General features: G+C 39.1%; 1 protein-coding gene across 10 annotated transcripts in view; it reads right to left on the reverse strand.

Annotated features, from left to right (window-relative positions):
• Window positions 1-19490, reverse strand: part of adgrl1a (adhesion G protein-coupled receptor L1a) — a 229203-nt gene that overhangs the window by 80286 nt on the left and 129427 nt on the right. For 9 of the 10 annotated variants that reach the window (XM_077555695.1, XM_077555697.1, XM_077555698.1 and 6 more), the window contains 2 exons: window positions 10387-10600; window positions 3746-3855 (listed from right to left, as the gene is read on the reverse strand). In XM_077555695.1, coding sequence (XP_077411821.1) covers window positions 3746-3855; window positions 10387-10600 — 324 coding nt within the window. Of the gene's footprint in view, window positions 1-581; window positions 760-3745; window positions 3856-10386; window positions 10601-19490 lie in introns of those variants that run through there. The other variant, XM_077555705.1, reaches the window with a different exon arrangement.

The following is a 19490-nucleotide window of genomic DNA, read 5'->3' on the forward strand; positions in this document are numbered from 1 at the left end:
TATGTTATCCAGACTGCTGATAGTCAAATGGTCTTGTCACAAACAACAAACCTTATCGTTTTTTTCTTTCTTTTTTAGATAATCCGGTGCCCCAGCGTTCTTGAACGCAGCCCGACAACGACAAAGCCAACGCATCCAGGTGGGAACTGCTCAAAAAACGGACTTATCGAATATTATGTGTTACGTAAGATCACTGGAGAAACGTGTGAGGACACTGGAGAGGAACACACGGCAAGGACATTTACACTTCCCAAGCATAAAAACCGGACCAGAAAACGCTTCTTATCTCTGGCTACTCAAACATTCTCTCACAAGGTAAAGTGAAGGGTGCGAAAGCAGTGAGCAGAGGAAGGGGCGGGCATAAAAGAAGCACTTGGAACTCCCTGAGTTTCTTTGAGTCTCCCTGAATGCTTTTCACCTGGAAAGAAGAAACAGAAGAGACAGCAGAGGAGAACACAGATGGAGGGAGGGTTCGAATGGAAATATGAGGAGGGGGGAGGAGGACGGGTGGATTTAAGGAGCTCAGAGGGCAGACAGAGGATAAACAGGGAAGGGGAGCGGTAATGAAATAGAGCAGAGACCTGAGAGTGAGGTGATGAGGAGGAAGTAGAAGAGAGCCAAGCAGGTTAGCGGCGTCGTCCTCATATACTTCATTGGCACCTGAGGGGGAAAACACAAAGAAAACCCACCCGACTCCCAAAACACCCCTCGCTTTAACACCACTTGCACCCACACATCTGGGCCGAGGGCTCCTCCCCCTGCAGTCATGTGATCCTGCACAGTGGAGGGATCGATGAGTGTAGTAACACATAAGAGTGTGTTATAGTGAGCATTTTCACACAAAGCCTACATAACACATAAATCCTTTGCCTGTCTGTGCAAAATAGGTCCATGCATACGTGTGTGTGTGTGTGTGTGTGGCGCTGTCATGGCGGCCTTAAGTGATGGCGCGCAATCGTATGGCGTCTTATTTGTTCGCAGTCTTGTCCTGCTGAGTCAAATGCTTGCAACACGCCCGGCCTTGCGGTTCTTGTTTTGTTTGGAAAATTAACAGAACCAATGCAGTGCGCTGACATTTAAAGTACATATTACAGTGTATTTGAAGACAAAATAAGCGGTGTTAAAAGAGAAAATCTCTTACAGTCAAATTTTTACCCTTCCCCCATCTAGATATATGCGCCACATTGAAGAAAAAAAGCACTGACTAGGGCCCAACATCGATATTTTTTTTTTATGCCTATGCCAATATATATATATATATATATATATATATATATATATATATATATATATATATATGTTAGGGCTGTTGGGCGATTCAACATTTTTATCGTAATTAATTGCATTACTTCAATAGTTAACTCACGATTAATCGCAAATTTTATATCTGTTCCAAATGTACAATAAAATGTAGAATAAAATATTTTTCATACTTTTTAATACAAATTTTTCATAAGTTTTCATACTCTTGTTAACATAAAAGTGTTTTGTTTTTTTAACTAATAGATATATGGCTGCATTTTTTAATCATCGATACAGTAATTTCATAATAAGTCAACAAATTAAGTAGAAATTAAAAAGATGTAATGTAAAAAACGAGTGTGACATTGATTTGTGTTGAGGTCATTTTTCTGCCACTAGAGGGCATAATTGCATTTGTAAGACGTTGGTGACAACTCAGTGCATGTTTCTTTCCATATTAAGAGCTATTTAATCATTAACATGAAGTAATGTGAAATTCTGCACATTTTTAAAATAGTCAAATAAAACCTGACCCCACTCTCTACAAATATATGCATTATTATTCAATTTATTACTGCAAAATTTTGACGTGAACATGTCTGCTGCATTGCAACTGGAATTCCCAATTTTACAAGTGCAGTCATTAATCGCGCGTTAAAAAAATTTGTGGCGTTAAAGGAACTTTAAATTAATTGAAAATGAATGCCCTAATTTTTACACCCCTAATATATATATATATATATATAATGAATAAAATAACTTCCTTTTTATTCCCTTAACACTTACCACAGTAAAGATATGAATTATAGGCAGTACATTTGACTAACTAGCCATATTTTTCATATTTTCTTTTGGGTGGGGGAATGTTTGAATATCATTATGGTGTCTTATGTTATAACGTATAAAAAATCTGCAAAAAATACTTTTTTGGGGGGGGGGCTGCCTATTTTAAAAGAGCCCTACTCTTAGCTCCTCTTACTGGAACTCAATGTACATCTCAATGAATTACTAGGTCAACTGAAAATGTGAAATACTTTTCAGAATGTGGAAGTTACCCTCATTTAAATCACTGGGAAAGTCAGCAAAAGCCAACAAAACACTATGTCATTTAATATATTATGTAGTAATGTGTCACTTGAAATGCATGTGAATATAGACAGTTAAAAAAAATAAAAATATCTCGGCTTTACATCAGAATTGGGCACTTGGGTGGACCTGCAGTCCAAATACAGCCAAAAGAAGAACAATGTGTCTTTAGCTAAGGCCTACATCAACACGTGTTTTGAGATTCTCCCATTTTGAATGATATAAAAAATAAAAAAAAGATAAAAGAAAACAAAATGCCCATTTCTAACTGGAATACAATGGAACCTTGAGTTACGAACGTCCAGGTTTACAAACATTTCGAGTTACATACAAAATGACCAATACTTAGATACTATTGTTGGTAAACAAACAGTCTTGACATGGACTACAGTAGTGGATGGATCTCTGTTATGCCAATTCTCACGCTGAGTAACCATCATTGGCAATGTGCACAACACATTGCTGTAAACTAGTGAAAACTAGTAGTATTAACCAATCACTGATTGACATGGTAGCCTAATAGAAGTTTGAAAGTCATTTTATTTTCCTTAGAATATGATATCTACAGTATATATGTTATTTATTGAATTGAAGTGTCCCTTTAATTAACCAACGAATCCATCTCTGCATGTTGTCACGAAGCAGAAGTTGCACACACTTCATGAATTTTTTGGGGCAGGAAAAAGTCAAGATTCCCTGGATCGATACGCCATAATCAACCAATGAATTAGAAAAGAAACAGACACAATAATACAAAAAAAATTGAATCTGAATTGTCCCATGTTGTTATGCAAGAAGACTCCTCAATGGAGTAGCTGTCGTCCTAATGACGCTTTTCCCTCCTTAAATAAAGTTAATGATCGATACAAAGTTATCATGTTTTTCCTCAAATGTTTTATTTCTTGAAGTAGTACATTTTCACCTATTTCTATATTGCATTATATTTATTTTTAACCACACACAAGGGAAAAAAAAAGGTAAGTACTGTATAACTTAGTTCTGGGGCTGGAATGGATTAATTGGATGTCCATTCATTCCAATGGGAAATACTACCTCGAATTATGAACGTTTCAGGTAACAAAAGGGCTAATGGAACCCATTAAGTTCGCAACTTGAAGTTCCACTGTATCACAGAATTAAAAAATGAAACAAATTATTTTCATTTTAAAGGGCCAAGCATTATACAACCATTCAAGTAAAAAACGGGTACAGTACTGTGAGAGTGTATGGAATGTGGAATGAGTGAGAAACACGTTTTAGAGTGTGTGCGTGCGTGTGTTTATGTTGGCGTATTGTGTGCACAAAATTGTGCCTGTCTGCGTCTCGAGGACTTTGAATGGTTGACGCAAGAGCGGCAGGGGTGGGATACTCAAGCGGGATGCTCTGGGAACGCTTGGGAAAAAGTGAGTGTACTCACTGTAGGGAACGCACTCGTACTGTATCTCCAAGTACTTGTAGGTCCCAGGGCAGGGGTCTGGGAACACATCGGACCCGGCGACCACCACACATTGAGTGCGGTTGTTACACCTAGATGGGAGAAGAGACAATGTCAAACCTTTTTGTTACCGGCCATGTTATAGAGTATATAAATATATTTTTTGTGGTATGTTTGTTTTTCCCTTGAATTTATTAAAGGGCAAGTCAACGCAAACATCTTCTTTACAATAATATGTTACATGCACCCTCACTAGTCCAAACACGTCATTCTGATTACTATTGCATGTGAGGCATATGGCTTCAGCAGCAAATTCTTTCTCATAAGGCGGCCATTTTTGTCAATTTCTTTCAACTGGAAATGACATCACAGTTGCTCAGGGCTCATATAACAACCAATCACGGCTCACGTATTTTCTGTATTTGGCCATGTGATATTCACAAGCTGAACCTGATTGGTTATTATTACCTGAGCCATGAGTTGTGATGTCAGTGGTAAAATGGCCGCCCCCTGACATGTATAAAAACAAGTGGAATTTGCTGCTTTTTTCATATTCCACAAATGCAATATTAATTAGGATACTGTTTTTTTGAGCATACAGAGAGAGATACATAGAACATTATTGTCAAGAATTTTATGGGGTTAACTTCCACTTTAACTTAGAGTTTGGGCTTTAGAGCACTTTTACATATTGCTACATATTATTGAACATGACACAAGAACAACCCCAAAAATATACAACTTTTTTTTTTTTAAATGTACTTAAAATAATATCCATAATTATTATTATTAGGGGTGTGAATTGCCTAGTACCTGGTGATTCGATTCGTATCACGATTCATAGGTCACGATTCGATTCGATACCGATTAATCCCGATGCGAATCTATAAATTGATGAGTGCGATTTTTTTTTTAATACTCAAATTGAGAAAATACTAATCAGTAAACTTGTACATGTACACTGTAAGATTTGTATGAAATGTATTTATTTATCTGAAAATAAACACGCGCAATAACCCAAATATACCCCCGGGAAACCCCTTTCATAACCCAAATTCTTGCTTACATAAAGGCATTATGGAAAACCTCGATTGAATCGTGCATTGTTTTCCGTGGAGTGGGCACATGCTCTCAATTTTCTTCTTCACCTTCTTTTCTTCTTTGTTTATTTGAATTTGCAAGGAATCTTGGTCTATGTAGTAACGACTTGCATGCGCAGCTCCGTCCCACTCGCTAAAGGAGCCTTGCTTGAATACATTGATTTCTCTGCAGCGTTTTCACATTATTTTGTGTCCCTACGGTGGAAATGCCACAGTTTGTGTTTATTACACACATATATATAAAAGTACTGTATATAAGTCTGTGCTTCTGTCGTGTGACCCACCAGAAATACTCAAGCCGGGGTAAACAAACATGACGCCCGCTGGCAGCAAAGAACCACACTTCTGGAGCGAGGAGGAAATTGACTACTTTAATTAGCGTGGTGAGTGACATGAATATAAAGTCTTGTATTGACCGTAGAAAGTTAAAAGGGGAAATGGCGTCTATTTACGTAATGACGTTGTCCGTGCGTCGTGATCCACAAATGACCGACCATATAAACGGCAGTAACTCTGTCCAGCGCGCATGTAAACGGGTTACGTCGATTATTTTACTAACCGGAATTCTCCCCTTAACACGAATATTGACTGCATGTAAACGGAATCGCTATCTACTTTACATAAAATTATCTGCCAAACCCTTAATTTTGACACCTGTGGTCTAAAAAGATGGAAAGCACACGAGTGGAGGAAGTACTTTGAAAGTAGACTAGATCATGTGGCAGCTGCATCCGAGGGGACGAAGGGGGTGCGTGACGTAAGAGCCTCGCTCTCGTGGGGCATCGTGAGTGGGAGCAATTAGAGGTGAGAGAACATGGAAGGACGAAGGCAAACACTCCTCATTGCATGCGAACGGGGGGAGGTGGGAAACCATTCGTATGCACACGACACTTCCGTCTAAAGCGCACCGCCGCATGCCTTCTCACGAAACACACACACGTGCGCACATAATCCCGTGTTTAAGCATTTCTCCCATGTTGTCTCTTAAACCTCTGGTGCATTCACACCATCGCGCCGGCATTTTAGGTCTTCTTTCTCCTTTCTTTGGCGGCTCATTTCTCTCCTCCGAGCTCTTACCTTCACACTCCCTCAAGCCCCGCGCCTCCATTACATGCGTGATGGATAGCGGGGGGAGGGTTTGCATTGATCTGAGCGCAGCTCAGAGGAAGCAGATGCTAAGCGCAAACACGGAGAGCATCGGCGAGAAGCCCTTCAAAAGTACTTGAAACAGTACTATAAGACATATATATATACGCATTCGTAGTGAGACGCACTCACATTGTTTTGCACAAGGATGCTGACTTTCGCTCACAGGGGAACAGCTCAAAGCAGACGTAAGACATTCTAGGTCAGTGGTTCTCAAAGTTTTGACACCAAGTACCACCGGAAAAAAGAAATACTTAAGTGTATCACAATCATGCCCAACTTTAAAATACAATAGCGTAGTAAGCCAAAGTGTTCAATCAAAATCAGACAAGAGGTTTTATTCCTTAAAAAAAAAAAAAAATACAGTTACAGAGGATGCAAATTTAATTTAATGTAACTAACTAACATTACACAAAGTATTGCAATTATTAAAATTATTTCATGAATTTCCTTTATTGTATTTATTATTATTATAATTATTAAAACACAAAATAACATAATAATAATAATAATAATAATAATAATAAGGGATGTTCGATACGGCTTTATTGCAGACAAATACCAGTTATTAATTCTTGAGTAGTTAGCAATACTGATTCTACTTACCGATATCACTAGTGCTTTTGATGCATAAAAATCCCCCCAAAAACAATGACAGATAATTTAATAAACCAAAATAGCATTTTTCTTTTAAAATTGCATGAAATTAATGGACATTTTCTATTCTTCTCATTTCTAGTTCCTGGTCGTAAAACGACCACAAGAGGATATAGCATAAGCCGGTGATGCTAGTACCGAAAGCTTGAAGGCTTGGGGCCTATTTCATAAAATATGTTCAACAAACACCGAGACGAACCCTGAACAGGGAGTTGACATGCCCAGAGATAGGAAACCTTGCGTTTTCGGTTCCAGGACAGCTGATTTGAGGTAGTTATATCAACGCAGAGTAGTTTCACCTGGCGTTGGCACTACACTAAAAAGTCCACATCAATGGAGCCCCGATTCGTCGAGTCACTATGGTAACGGGGAAGCGCAGTGCGCGGCGCCGCCCTCTACTTCCGCATTTTTATTTTTATTTTTTTTACACCTTTCAACTGAAAATCCTAATGCGATCATATGGCGAATTTTAACAAGAAAAAGTGCAACATCGCACAATATTTCTGTTCTTTTACCAAAAAAATGCAATACAAAAAGAAATACATATACTGCATTTATTGTTAAAATATGTTCACAAGTTATTTAAGGGAATAAACATTATGCCATTTTAACCCCTTCAGGCCTGCATTTTTTTTTTCTTCTGGGCCAAACTTATTTATTTTTGCTGATTTAGACTCTTTTCCCACATAAGAACAACATGGAAATGATTTTTAGGGGTTATCATGTTTTTAGTTGTTATGGTGGACGCCAGGATAATATGGCTGTAACGTGTTGTAAACCTATAAGCTTATATGCAACATTTTTAACATGAACATCATGCAAATCAACTTTTGTGATTGGTTATGTAAGATCCAATCATGAACTAGAGGTGTTGACATCATCCAAATTAGGCGTTTTATTGATTTAGACATGCGGATATGTCATGTCCACTTGGACCATCTATGGGTGTGAAGGGGTTAACGCCCTAAAAAAAAAACATTTAAAATTACTTAGAAATGCTTGAGCAAGATACTGAACTCCTGATGCTGCGTCATCAGAAGAATAAATAGCCCAAATGTAAAGCGGTGTGAGGGCCTCGTACGGTGGAAAAGCGTTACATAAATTAATTACCAGAGCAGTAAAAATTGTTGCAATCTTAAACCCAATATCTAGTTTTTCAGCAGCTTTTTTACATATTTTGAAAGATGAATCACATTATTTTTTGTGCCATACAGTATACTGTTAAATTACATGTACAAATTATTGTACAACTAAGGTCATGTAATTAAAATAACTAATAACAGCATATTTCTGTAAATTTAAGCATTACTATTCGTAATAAATTTGCTTAAAGTTAAGTTAAGTTAAAGTACCGCTGATTGTCACGCCCACCTATGTGGGGCAAAATCTTTCTCTGCATTTGACCCATCCCCTGAAGGAGCGGCGAGCAGCAGCAGGAGAAATCATCGGGAATCATTTGGTGATCTAACCCTCCAATTCCAACCCTTAATGCTGAGTTTCAAACAGGGAGGCAAATGGGTCCCATTTTTATAGTCTTTGATATGACACAGCTGGGGACTGAACGCACGACCTCCCACTCTACCACTAGGCCACTGAGCTGAACTTTTCTAGGTGATTTAATTGTTTTAAAATTACAACTACAATCTGCAATTTAATTATGGAAAAAAAACAAAATTTTTATGAGAAGTAAGTTTTTTGGGCACCCCAGCTGCCAGATAATTTCAGGCTTTTTTTCAGCTTTTTTAAAGATTTTTCATCCCCCAACCCCCATAAATTTTACAGTACAGGGTCAGCCTCAGAGTTTGTTGAAAATGCTTTTTGAAATGGACCATTTCAAAAAACATTTTCAACAAACTCTGAGGCTGACCCTGAACTGTGAGTTGACCTACCCTGAGATAGAAAACTCAGCGTTTCCGGTTCCAGGACCGCTGATTTGAGTTAGTTTGATCAACGCAGAGTAGTTTCACCTGGAGTTAAACACGTAAACCTCCACTCTAAAAAGACCGCATCAATGGAGCCCCGATTCGACGAGTCACCATGGCAACGAGGAAGCAGAGGGCATTTTTTTTTTACCCCAGTCGAACTGGAAATCTTAATGCAATCGTATAGTGAATTTGAACATGTGATGCCTAAATTTAAATGTAGTTTGCAATCACAATAATATTACAGGGAAAACCTGCATGAATCAGCCAGCACTTGACAACATTTTTTCCCCACTTGACAGCAACTTGAAATATAAAAACATTGTTCAAACAGGTAAGAAATCAACCCGGAGCGCAACACACAATATATTTTGGGATGTGAGCGCATGACTACAGCTGGTAATGTTGCAAATGTAAGGACGGATTAAGTTGTGTACAGTATGTAGATGATGGACTGTGATGTGAAACGGTACAGTTCAAAAAGATAGCTGTCTGGAAATGCCAGAATATCTATGCGTGTCCTGATAACCATCTCACAACGAATATTTAATTCCCTGCGCAGTAAGGTTGCACACTCAATAATAATAACTTAACAAAATTGCTTCAATTGGTAACACACGATTGGATTAAATTAATCCAAAGTGAATATATTAAATTTAATTAATTATGAGTTTATTGAACGTAATATATTCACTTTGGATACATTTTGAATTAACTTAATTCAAGTGAATATATTGGTTTAGTGAACTCTTAAATAATTAAATTTAATATATTCACTTTGGATTAACTTAATTCAATTGTGTGTTACCAATTGAAGGAATTTTATTAAATTGGTCAACAATTCAATTTGTAACATAGTAATATGTTCACTTTGGATTAATTTTGGATTAACTTAATTCAAGTGAATATATTGGTTTAGTGAACTCATAATTAATTAAACTTAATATATTCACTTTGGATTACCTTAATTCAATAGTGTGTTACCGATTGAAGGAATTTCATTAAATTGGTCAACAATTCAATTTGTAATCTTAAATTGGTTAAACAATTCTCTTTTTAGAGTGTACCTTCATTGTCAAAAGGACATGCCATGTTTGTGAAAAAGTGGACTTGTAATATTATTATTATTACTGCTATTGACTGTTCCCCCCAAAAAATTTTTTAATAACAGACAGCCAAACTATGTTACGCCAAAATTCGCCAACTGACTGAATGAATGAGGAAATCAAATGTTGTGTGGGGCTGAAAGGAGGCGGAGACAGAGAGAAACTCGAGGTTTATTGTGGTCAACCTGGTATTGACCAAGTTAGGTTCATAATCAAAGACTCTGTTGCTACGGTAACTGCCCGAGAGCTTAAATGACCTCATTTTATGAAACAGGCTAGAGTTAGCTCTCTTTCTCTGGTTTCAGTTACCTCGCTTTCTGAAACGGAAAATTCTGAGTTCCTAAATTTCAGGGTTAATAGACTCAGGGTTCTCATTAAACCTGCTTTGTGGAATGGACCCGGGGCTACCAATTTTTTTTAAAAACTGAGAGCTACTTCTTTGGCTGTGATTAATGCAAAGGACTACCAGTTTCATACACACTTTTGAAACAACAACTTTTCTGAAATTATATTTAATTTAATTTAATAATGTTAGTATTTATATGATATTATTCCTGATTAATGAATCATATCTGTAAGATCTTGTAATTTGCGTAAAGGCAGAATTTCTGCATTGGATCTCAATTGAATGTGAAGGTGTAACTCATGAAGTGGCCTGCGAGTGTACGTATATGAACGCAGTGCAGACAGACCTTTGTGACATGATCTTGACGGCGTCGGGCAGGTAGCACTGCACGTTCTCCATCTGGAAGGGGTCGGCGTCGCAGATCTTGTCGTCTGTGCGTCCGTAGTTGGCCGTCTCGATCATGATGACGTCGCTCCCTGGGCAGCGCAGCTCGATGGGGTAGCCTTCGCAAGCCAGCTCTCGGCGCATCAAGCCAAAGGGCATCATCGACCGGCTCAGCGCTGGGATGGGGAAGATGGCGGGAGGGGGAGTGAAATTATTGATAAATCGACAGACTTTGACTCTTAAAGGAGACGCTTTAATACCGGGCCACGCTGTAAATATCAGGTGAGGTGTCAGCCCAGGTTAATAAAGGAGCTATTAAAGTATTGGAAAGTGAAAATAGATCTTTCTAGATTTTTATTTTCTATAGAGCTTGTCCTCAATAGGGTGGCGGCTACGCTATACCAACTGACATTGAGCAAGAGGTGGGCTACACCCTGAACCGACCACCGGTCAGTCGTGAGACACATAAAGACAACCATTCAGCCATCCCTTTTTTTACATCACTTGTTCTCATTTGTGAGTTGGAGCCTTTGCTGACAATATGTAGCATTTTATGAGCCTATGGTGGACCTCACTTAGCAACATGATTCAGTTAGCAAGCTGACTGTGGAAAGCTCTAGACCTCATGTCAAGGGATGCTGTTTGAGGTGCGGACAGCCGGATAAGGCCCATCAGGTTATCGAGTATGGTAACTTGATAGCTTGTAAATGCCAAAATAATAAATACAATCAAACCGGTAACATTTCGGCAACATTTCCTTTTTGGCAATACTCCACCATGAATAATTCATGTTAGCAATGCAGCTACTGTAGCGTGGCACCGTGCACTCTTGGAAGAAGCAGTGAAATGATGATATGTTAGAAACTTGATAGCAGCTTCAGGGTTGCATACTCCAGCTTTAGGTTTGAAAACTGAGATAATTTGATGTGCATTTGCCATATTAATGTGGACAAGTGATATAGAAAATGGAAGGATGGACTTCAAAAACGTAACAGTTTATAGTAGTAATGTGACAGATTTTCCTAGGATGTGCACACAAAACTGGCATTCTGGTTGTGATCGCATATTGGCAGACGGGATACTCGCGAGACAAACTGTGAGAGTGTCACATGTTAACAAACTCCTACACTTGGGTCTCACGACGGGGGGCTTCTTTTGCCGCCCGGCTTGTGTCAAAAACGCACGTGAGAAGATAGTGAAAATTTTATTGTCAGCCTATACTTTTATTGCTGGTGTGTGTGTATGTGTGTTTATGTGCTTGCTGCTGTTTGACATGCGTGGTGGTCAGCGAGCAAGTGAGGGGCTTCGGTGTGCAGCCAGCAGGGAGCAGGGGTATGTGGGGTTAATCGTCAAGCCAGGCTGAGAGGCATGAACGAGGGCTGCAGAGAGGTGCTTTGAGAGATAGTTGTTGTCTCTCCAGCACTCTCCTCCACTTCACACATTGACACTGACTCTCTCAGTTGGGGAAAACACATAGAATTAGGCTGGATTTACACTCTGCGGAACACAATACTGAATTCTGTGGCTAAAAATCTGATACAATGGAGTAATGCCAAAATTAGCCTTTTTTTTTTTTTTTAATAATTTGAATATCTAACTAGTGACATCTCATAGACAATATAAGCATTTTGATAGAACACGATTCATTTCATTCAGCCTACATCAATGGCCAATGGCTATCAACATGACTGTGGTTTATTGAAAAATTTAGGATCACAAAGATGTATTTCCTGTAATAACGTTTGACTTAAAGTGTGAATGGTCCCCCATGTAAGGTCCAAGGCAAGGATAGAAACCTGGAGATGTCAGAACAAACCTCCAGGTGTGCTTGTGAGTTTAAATGGTATATTAAAGTGTAGAAACAGGAGTGAACTCTTAGCCGACATGCTAACACAACCTTCTGAGCGCAGTTGTCGCGTCAATTAGCTTTATTTTTGCTTTTCCAGACTACTTCGTGTAACTTTTTTCTTGTCATGGAGACCACAACAAATTACATGAGAGCGTGACACGATTTAACGTCCTTTGGCTAGCTAGCGTGACATGCTAATGGTGAGCTTTGCAGCTAAGGCCATTGTTTGATGCTATTCGTGTTGGTGGGGCCAAATAACTGATTAAATTAACAAACAAAACATACTTTGTTGTTGCTTTTATGAACAGCACAAAAACAATTTCTGCTTCATGCCTGCAACTGAATTACAGGCGTGATGATATGCAGTAACGTCACTCCTTTTTCTGACGTATATTTGTTTAACAAAATTTCCAAAACAAATCCAAAGTGATAACCATTTTCAAACCAATTTCACAAGTCTTCACTATTTTTTAACTTCATATTTATATATTTATTTTGTGCCAGGTCCAAATCTTGAAGACATTTAACATTTTCTATGCATATTTTTACTGTTTATGAATTTACTTATAGTATATAGATGCCATATAACTGTGATAATGTTTGTGTGAAATATATTGGACATATTAACTGTATTGTAATGAATAACACTTTTCACTCCCTTCCAGCTGGTGAGATAGGAATGTACATGGGAGTTAAGTTCTCAAGTTCTCATGGAAGATAACACTGTGGGTCTGAGGGAGTCAAGGTCGCATGGCATTACCTGTCTAATCATATATTTCCGGCTTTGGACGGGGAAATGGAGTAAACATGTCAGTAAATCACCTGTCTGTCTATTATAATTACTAACCCTTTGTCCAGCCTCAGAGGAGGAGTATGCTTTTTTCATCTATAAAACGACTGTGTGTTTTCATATTGACACACTCGAGGCTTAACATCACCTTTGGAATGTAAGCATTTACTCTTGTGTCTTTTAAGAGCTCTTAAAATAAATTCTTTATAAAGAAGGCTTCTTCATCAGATCTCATTTTTCAATTATTTCGAACACGCAAAGATTACATTTAATATAGTAATCAAATAATACCTTCAGTTTCCACTAAAATGTGTGCGGCACACTTTCACATCCTAGACTAAACACCACAAAAAGGGCAATTTTTCAGTAAATTTACTGATGTCAGGTTCTATAGGAATTAGAAAACAAAAACTAGTGAACCTGTGAATGGTGTAATTGGGTATCTGGACATGCAGTGTACCGCTTTAAAGAAAGAAATCAGGAATCTGAAAGTCCACTGCTCATTGAAGGTCAACCAGCATTTGTTCTCTTGAGCCTGCTAGCCAGCGTGAGCAGACACTGCCGCTGTCCATGGTTCTGAACTAACAAAACTTCTTGGACGGGCAGAAATGGAGTCCTCTGTGAGCGGGTGCGCCGTCGCAGGACTGTTAAACTGTTAAACTGCAAAAGTGTTGCGGAGGAGCAGACGGCTTCGACGGCGCTTTGAGTCGATAGTCTGCATGCTGGCAGAGCTCAAATTTCACAGTGAGTGCCACTTTTACATCCCTTAACCTGAGTCAGCCCCTCAGTAGGGATGTCGGCCCCAAACCTACACTGCTTGGGTTTCAGCCCATCGTCCATTCCAGTCAGTGGTGTGAGCAATGATGTACACGTTTAGTACCTCAGAAGGTTGGTTAAAAATGTTCATCTTGTCTTCTAATTCTTACAATCAGTTTTTCTTTTTAAAGACAAATGTAAACAAAAGCCTTTTTTGTCTTTGAAAAGAAAAACAGTGATTGTACCTCAGAAGGTTTTTCAATACTTGAATTGATTTTTCAGACAACTTCTTATTTTTACTCCCTACATTTGAAAACAGATATTTGTACTTTCAACTCCTTATTTTGTCAAAATAGGCTTGTCCTTCAACCACTAATTCTGATGTACAACGATCTTTTACAGCCTTATAGCATGGTACTCTAAGTCATATTAGAACCTTTTGGGAAAACAAGAAAAGACACAATTGAACTCAAACATTTATACTACAACATTAGGCTAACAATCTGCGCTTAAGTACGAGTGTGTGTACTTTTGCCACCTCGGATTCCAGTTTCACGGTGCCCATTTGGGTCAACGTCGACGTCAGTGGACGTCAGTCAGTCCCCCCCCGCTCACTCCGTAGCCGTGTGCTACATGATTCACTGCCAATTGACTTGCTCGTATTTCTAAATGCCACCCATTGATGCGGCGGGGGGTGGAGTTGAGTTGTGTAACTAAGTCCATCAGGGCTGAATGACTCGCAAGCAGGCACGCACACACACAAACACGCATACACCCTCTGCACACACACTTTGTATCTTTTCTGCCTCGCCAGCATGCAGCTCCAAATCACAAAGACCTAGATGGAAAAGCGCATACTAATTAAAGCCGCAGAGATGCAAACAGCAGGCGAGGCAAAAAAAACAACAACACGTAAATGAATGCAAAAAAAAACACACCTTGTGACACACGCACACATGGTGGAGTGCAGTTGCATTGAATGTTAGCGTCTAACAGCAGGCTCACTAAACCCAGTGATGCCAGTGTGTGGCCTTGTTCTCTTAACTAGCCCGTGGTGAAAGTACACCGCAGCTGGACAATGATTACAAGCTCACACCGAGAGAGTCAATGGAAGGGAGGCGGGGGGCGGAGGGGCGCAGGTCACTCGTACAACAAGAATAGTAGGCACAAACACGCTGGAGGGGGTTCAAGGCGTGCAAACATTTGCGCTCAAGAGCTAATTCTCAGAATAAAAAACACAATATATTTAAAATATGCGACACATTGAGCAAATGATGTTAATGTCGTGTCGTGAGAGTAAACACAACTGAGCTGTTGTTTCGCGTGGCTGTCAGGAAGCACAGTCAACCTAGGTAATATTTAAAAAAAAAAAAAAAAAAAAAGTTCTACTAAGATGTTTGCAATCAATAATCAAACAAAAAAAAAAAAAATTTTGTTGTGTGTCAAAAACAGGTAACATTTAGTTTTTGCCAATACTATGAATAAGTCATGCTAGCAGTGTAGCAGCATTTTCGATGAATTTTGTTTCCCTGCATTGCATAATGTAATCATCATTCTGTGCTCAATCTGAAATACAAGCGGTACAGAGGCTGAGAACTTTGCCATAGCAGCCCAAGGCACTGTTTGTTTCTGTTAGACTTCAAGTGGGTCAGTGAAAAACTGCTTGATAAAAAAAGAAGAAGAAAAAAAAAATTCCTGTGCAGTTTTTGATTGATACCAGGTCGTTTCATTACCGCCGCATATGCTTATCTTCTAGTGTTTGTGTAATTAATTCTGGCTTAATATCAGTGCGCCGGCAAGGTGCCGTCTATCATCTGCGGCTCGCCCGTTTAGATGCTGAAGTGTTTACTTTGTCACACACCGAGGCAATGCTCCAATTTCATACAGAATGGGACGAATGAAGACAAATCAATTACCTGGTTCAGGTTATTTGTCATTAGCGCAGATGCTAGCGGGCCACAGCATTAGGGACACCGGCCCAATCTAATGAGATCCAATCCAAAACACGATCACAGGGGAATTAAACGTTTATTATTGTGGCTGTAGTTTGCTGCATTACATTTTTCATTATTCTTCTGAAATGCTTTTTTTTCACGGGACAACATGCCTGAACTATCGTGCGTATCTTGGGGTTAATGTATGACATTTTCTGGTTCGTAACTCAATGCCACAAAAGTCACTCACGAGCGTCCTGGGGAAAGTTTGAAAGAATATAAGCCCCCTGACACCGGTTCCACCAATTGACACTAAACTGGGTGGACAAGTCTATCATGACAGGATGAACGACAAAATCTCAAGGGCCCATGCCTGAAATTGAGCAGGAAGTTGGCCATTTTGGTCTGAAGCAGCCATTTTGGGCAACATCCAGGCTTCGTACTATGCCAGACTTTAACAAGGAAATTTGCCCAAATCGGAAACCTGTATCTTAAACAGATGGGCGAGGCGAAAATGCCAAGCTTTTTTTTTTTTTTGCGTGAGCAAAGCATGGTCTCTAAGTTTCAGGCATTGGCCATGCAAGCTTCAGTTATCATTATTATTGTTTTCTTCTTAGAATAGTTGACAGCGCACATCTTGTAATTTGATTGGTTACAGACTACTTGCATTGGGGCCAAGTTAGGGCAGGGAGAATAAAGCTGTGTGTGGCAGTTAACTGTTATTTTCCAAGTCATGACAATATCCATCCATTCATTATCCGAACCACTTTTGCTCAATAATTCTCAAATATGGTACCACAAGTGTTGTGCAGGCTCCCACTGGTAAGTACTGGTAAGTGGGGAAAAATGCCCATGTACAGTTTAATTGTAGGTTTGTATGATTTAATCTGTAACAGCTGTTTGTTTAAGCATTTACCTGAAGACCATTGTTATGTAACTTTTAAGGAATTTTAAAATTAAATGAATAAGTCATTATGAAATTATTAAGCACAGTATTTTATTTTCCTATATTCAAGCATATTGTTAATGTTTTATACAATAAATAACAATTCAATAAATCTTGAATAAGCAGCCTTGATTTTGAGGTAGTACTTGATTTAAAAAATGGCTAACCACTGAAAAAGACATTTTCAGGATTGTTAGTGCTTGGTTAGGTGATTCCGGGTTGTTGCATTGGATCTCATTAGATTGTGCAGGTGAGTGCATTCAAAGATTACAGCCAATATTAGACTTGAACGATGTCTGCTACCACCTCAAGTCATTCACTGCTGAAACTCACAAAGTTTGGCTTCCAGGGAAATTTTTAGCGCCTACATCAGCACATCATGATGTACTTTGCATGAGCTTTTGAATGGAGTGGAACTTTACTGATGTGTGTGTGTGTGTGTGTGTGTGTGTGTGTGTGTGTGTGTATGAGGAAGCAAAAGAAAGTGTGTGTACGCAGCCAGATGGCTGGAGGCCTAGCTGGAGAGGAGCTGAGCTGAGACGAGATGAGCAGAGGATGAGCTTGGACCGGCCATGAGCTACGATTGTCCTTCACTGAGTGGGAATCCATTACGCTTTCAGGGTCGCCGCAGCCAGCCAGCCAGCCAGCACAAACACAAACACACACATACACACATTCAGCATAGAGTCGTGCATGTCACAACAATCAGATGACAAAGTGTCTTCCTCAGCAGGAGCCATATGTATAGGTGCATCTAATCCCTCTGTGAGATGATGACTCATCGCCTATGCCAGTGATTTTCAGTGTGGTACAGTTTTTATTTAATGTTTATGTGCATTGTGTTTGAACTGACTCATTTAAGTACAATTTTCTTTATTTGTATATATTGAAGCAGAGTGTTAATCTTTAAAGCCTGATGTTTACAGTGTCTTACAATAACATTAAATATACATTTTATTTTTGATGAGCATTTATGCCCATGATGGCGGTACTTGGAGAGTTTTTTTTAGGTGGTTCTTGGTGTAAAATGTCTGAGAACCACTGTCCGATGCTATAGAAAAATACTTAAATATCTGTCTGTTGTGAACAAATAAAATGGCTGCCAATTGTCATTAAGGTTCAGAAGGATGCGAGCTAAATCTCTAATTTTATGCACTGATCTGCATGGGCACGGTGCGGCCGGTGTTACTCCAGGGCGGCGTGCGCGAGGGGCTGAAGTGCTTGCCTTCATAATGGCAGCTACAAATTAAGAGCAAGAGAGAGAGAGAGATGATTGGATTTGAATCATTATCCTCGCACCGTAATTAAAGCCTGAGGGTGAATGGGTGTTTGGACCGTCTGACAAGAACGTTTTTTTTTCTTCTCTCATCCCGAGCTTTCTCTTCTCTGCACCTATCACGGCACTCGGCGGCGGCCGCTCGTTTGTGGCGCGAGACTAAATGCGCTGGCAGACGAGGACTCTTCGCCATTAACAACACTGAATGCACAATGAAAGGAAGGAAGAAAAGTTCTCTGTCTTCAACGAAAGGCGGCATTTACACAGAAGATCAAATAATGAGTGTCCAAATATTTATTTACTTTAACTGGACATCTGAAACAACTTGCATGCACCCATTACAAAGCTGTGTAAAACAACTACACTAGTTTGGACATTGGGCAGCATCAGAAGCAAACAATAACAAATAAATACAAATAATACTTAGTAGGCCCACACTGAATCCTAATCCCTATTGGTTTAATTAAGGTAACCCTGGCAAACATAAACAATATTCAGAAACCAAATAAGCCAAAAACTTAAATTATGCTCGGTAAAGTTACATCTAAAGTGTCTTCATTGAAATGTAATTTACCGAATCCCAGCACAAAGTTATGGACTTGTGAATGCACGTGGCAAGTTTTTCCCAGTCAGGATGAATTCCCCTTGACATTCCCAGAGAACTATTTCACATGCGGTGTAGAACTTTATCCCGCCGTATCCACCAAGAGCTGTCATCCTTTTTGACGTTTTCAAAGGCCTACGAGCTTCGGCTTTTGGGATTTGTCAAAATTTTTCCGACCAAATCTGACCGTGGGATGTTAGCTTTGACATTTCTGACAACCTGTGCAGAACCTCCGAACATCTCTAGTTATGCACATCCATTCAATAGCTGTCCATATGCAATAATACCTTAACTTACAAGTTTAATTTATTCCGTGGCCAACCATGGAACTTAATTTACTCATAAGTATTTAAATCTTCACTCAGTGCTCTTTTTTTTTTTAATCACAGAAGCTACAATCCAATGGAATTCATTTGTTTCGTAAGCAGTTTGGAAAATGAATGGATAGAAATAAATGGTCCTATCAGGTTAACGGGAATGGAAGCAAGACAAGAAGCCCTACCAAAATAAAACCATTGCTTTACAGAAACAACACTTCTGCAAAGTAAAGCCCTAGTGGTCTGAGATGTAATTGCAAGGGGTAAGTAAAAACAAAATGTTCTTTGCTAACTCATTTGCTCCCAAAAACGTATAAAAAACGTTCTATTTTAAATCTCTAAATGTATTTATACATTTTTTAACATTTTTTTTATTATGCTAGAGCATACAAAAGCAATGGCAGTTATCATAAAAACGGCCAGCGGGTGGCAGCAGAGTATAAGTTATCAACCAGGGCCATGTTGCAAAATGCTCTTTTTCCAACTGTTTTAAACAGATTTGTGAATAATGATGAAATGTAGGTATATTCTAATGCTAATTGCTGCAAAACGGAAACAGATAGAAATGTACTTTTTTCCTGATGAAAGACGAGA

Source organism: Vanacampus margaritifer, chromosome 2 (assembly GCF_051991255.1).
Source record: "Vanacampus margaritifer isolate UIUO_Vmar chromosome 2, RoL_Vmar_1.0, whole genome shotgun sequence".
Classification (NCBI taxonomy): domain Eukaryota; kingdom Metazoa; phylum Chordata; class Actinopteri; order Syngnathiformes; family Syngnathidae; genus Vanacampus; species Vanacampus margaritifer.